At 46.2% G+C, this 2,555-nt stretch overlaps 1 protein-coding gene across 1 annotated transcript; it reads right to left on the reverse strand.

Moving 5' to 3' along the window:
- Positions 1 to 169: 169 nt before the first annotated feature.
- On the reverse strand, positions 170 to 1,889 carry LOC102043676 (E3 ubiquitin-protein ligase BRE1A-like; the record flags this gene model as incomplete). Its single annotated transcript, XM_005431551.1, has 3 exons — positions 170 to 1,077; positions 1,346 to 1,447; positions 1,749 to 1,889. Coding segments are annotated over 3 exons (420 nt in total), but the record flags the coding sequence as incomplete, so codon positions are not given.
- Between the last annotated feature and the right edge of the window lie 666 nt (positions 1,890 to 2,555).

Below are 2,555 nucleotides of genomic sequence, written 5' to 3' on the forward strand. Positions count from 1 at the left end.
CCAGAGGGACAAAAGTTGCTCTAGCTGGAGCTAGAAGAAGAGGAAGGAAGAAATTAAGTGTCTCTACTGTAGAAGTTTAAAGTTTGTGATGTTGTGATGAAATGTTTTGAAGAACTGGACAAAGGACGGGAGAGCAGACAGACACTACCAGAGGCAAAAGAATCAGAACAATAAACTAAACAACAGCTTAAATAAGAATTTGTACATAACAAGGTTAATCTTTATGGTAAAACTTCAGCAAAGGAACCGCTACAAGTCCCTTTCTGAGAAGGACAATGACAGCAATGCCTCAGCCTAGGGGAAGGTGAGCACATCAATCAGGGCTTGTCAATGGAATGCTATTTCCTAAGGGTCTCCAAGACCTCTCCTTTCTCCTCTTCTGGATATTTAGATGTGTTTGTTTGGGGCTAGGGTTTCCTAGTGCACCAGCCCTCAGGGGTTCTTGCCCTGGCTCGGGAAGATACACAGGTACCTAAGGAGTTGCTCCACTGAGTGTAGATTCATTTTCTTGGTCTCTATTGGGCCTGTTAATTGGGAAACTTCCCTCCCAGGAGCAGTGCCATTCCTTGATGGGATTTAATTAGCAGAGCCCTTATATGAAGCTCTCACAGATCTCTGCTGCAGCTCAGCTTCCATCCCACCAAGGCAGCACTTCAGTGGCAAGTTCCCACCTTGGCAGTGTGAAAGCGAGGGATGGGAAATTCCCTCTCAGGCACAAAGAACACACAAAAACTGAGGGCAAGACCAAAGGGACAGGGCCAAGAAGGGAAGCAAGATCCAGAGCGTGTTTCTTTCGAGACCCTGAAGGCCCCTCCTGGGAGACACTGCAGCTCAGGCAGCAGAAGCTGAGAGGGAGGGAGGGAGGGAAGCTGGCTCGGCAGCAGCGGGGGCTCAGAGGCCTCAGCCAATGTAGATCCTGTGGAAGTCGTTGGCCCCGAAGGCCGCGTTGCACTTGGGGCACTTGCGTTGCCGGGTGTCATAGCGCGTCTTCACGCACTCAAAGCAGAAGACGTGGAAGCACTTGGTGAGCACTGCGTCCTTCTTGCGCATGTTGCAGCACGGGCACGTCAGGCGGGCCTGCAACACACACAGACAGACAGACACACAGACAGACAGACAGACACAGACAGACAGACAGACAGACACACAGCTGTGAGGGCCCTGCAGCCTGCAGCCCAGCTGCTGTGCTCAGAGATGTCTCAACATGAAGGTCCTTCCATTCCTCAGAAGGACAATGTGGTTTCTCCAGTGCCAGAGTACAGACGAGAGATGTCAGATACTGCAAGTGTGCCTGCACACCTTCTGACTAAGGTAAAAAGGGAAGCTGAGGGACACAGACACTCACCTTGTAATCCTTGATTTCCTCCATCAGGATCTCATCACAGTTGGGAACCATGTCAGGCTTCTTTGTGGACTCCAGCCTCCTGTGCAACCTAGAAATATCTTCCTGCACAAAAACAGGAGACCAAGAGAAGGAACAGTACATTCTCTGTCAGCTTCTTCAGGGACCAAAGAGAACATGCACCTGGCTAAGTCATGCCACCCATAGTTTCACCCCCTATAATCCAAGAGACAACATGATCCTCTGATACTGCAAGCATTGTCAGTTATCAGGGGACAAAATCTGAAAGAGCCAAGACCTGATGAAGCCAAAATCAAAGTGAAACTGGATCTCTGCAAGCTCAGTATACAAGGAGAAAGACACTAAAGCAGACAGATCTTGAAGGATTGTGCATAGGGATATGTACCTCAGCCCTTTTGAAGTTGAACATCTCTTTCTCTCTAGTTACTCTGTTTTCCACAATCTCTTCCTGAAAATCATGTAACTTCTTCTGAGCCAGCTCAAGCTGGGCCTTCAGATCATCTGCAAGCTGAGATGCATCCATGGCCTGAGAAAGAAAACCAGGATATAAGGACCAAACATAGAAGAACAGCTCTAGTGGCTTCTAGTCCCTTGTTATTACCTTATTATCAACAAGTTCTAATAATTTAGCTTCAAGATCCCTTTGGTCAGAGCCAAACCTTGGCATGCTGCAAAGCACAACACTTAGAAAAACACTAATGCTCATCCAAATCTCTTCTTAAGGTATTTTCAGCCTTCCAGCTTCCACATTTTCTCTATTAAAGTGCTCAGAGGCAGTTCTATAGCTGTTAATAAACAGAACTGCAAGATACCTATTTCTAACCATCTTCTCTCTTCACCAGCTCTCTTCTAACTTTATAGCCAAATGCCCTAATACCACAAATTGTCATACTAAGCACAGGTGACTCTGCTAAATTCTCCCCACCTCCTCTTCACAGTGCTTTCCTTTTTGCCTGTTTTAATGTAATTTCTGCATTTCTACTAAAACTTAACAACAAAGGCAGCTATAAGACTTAGTCTTATTTTACTGGTAACACACCTACTTTATTGATCTTAGGCATCTGTTGAAAGTGTTCACATTCCCCAGCTGTATTTCCTTTTGCTTATCCCATCTTTGTTACAATGGCTTTGACCCCAGTTAACTTCATCTGGCTGCTCTTTCTTCACCATAGGTTACACAGAAAAATCTATA

The sequence above is a fragment of the Geospiza fortis genome, unplaced genomic scaffold (assembly GCF_000277835.1).
Source record: "Geospiza fortis unplaced genomic scaffold, GeoFor_1.0 scaffold4023, whole genome shotgun sequence".
Taxonomy (NCBI): domain Eukaryota; kingdom Metazoa; phylum Chordata; class Aves; order Passeriformes; family Thraupidae; genus Geospiza; species Geospiza fortis.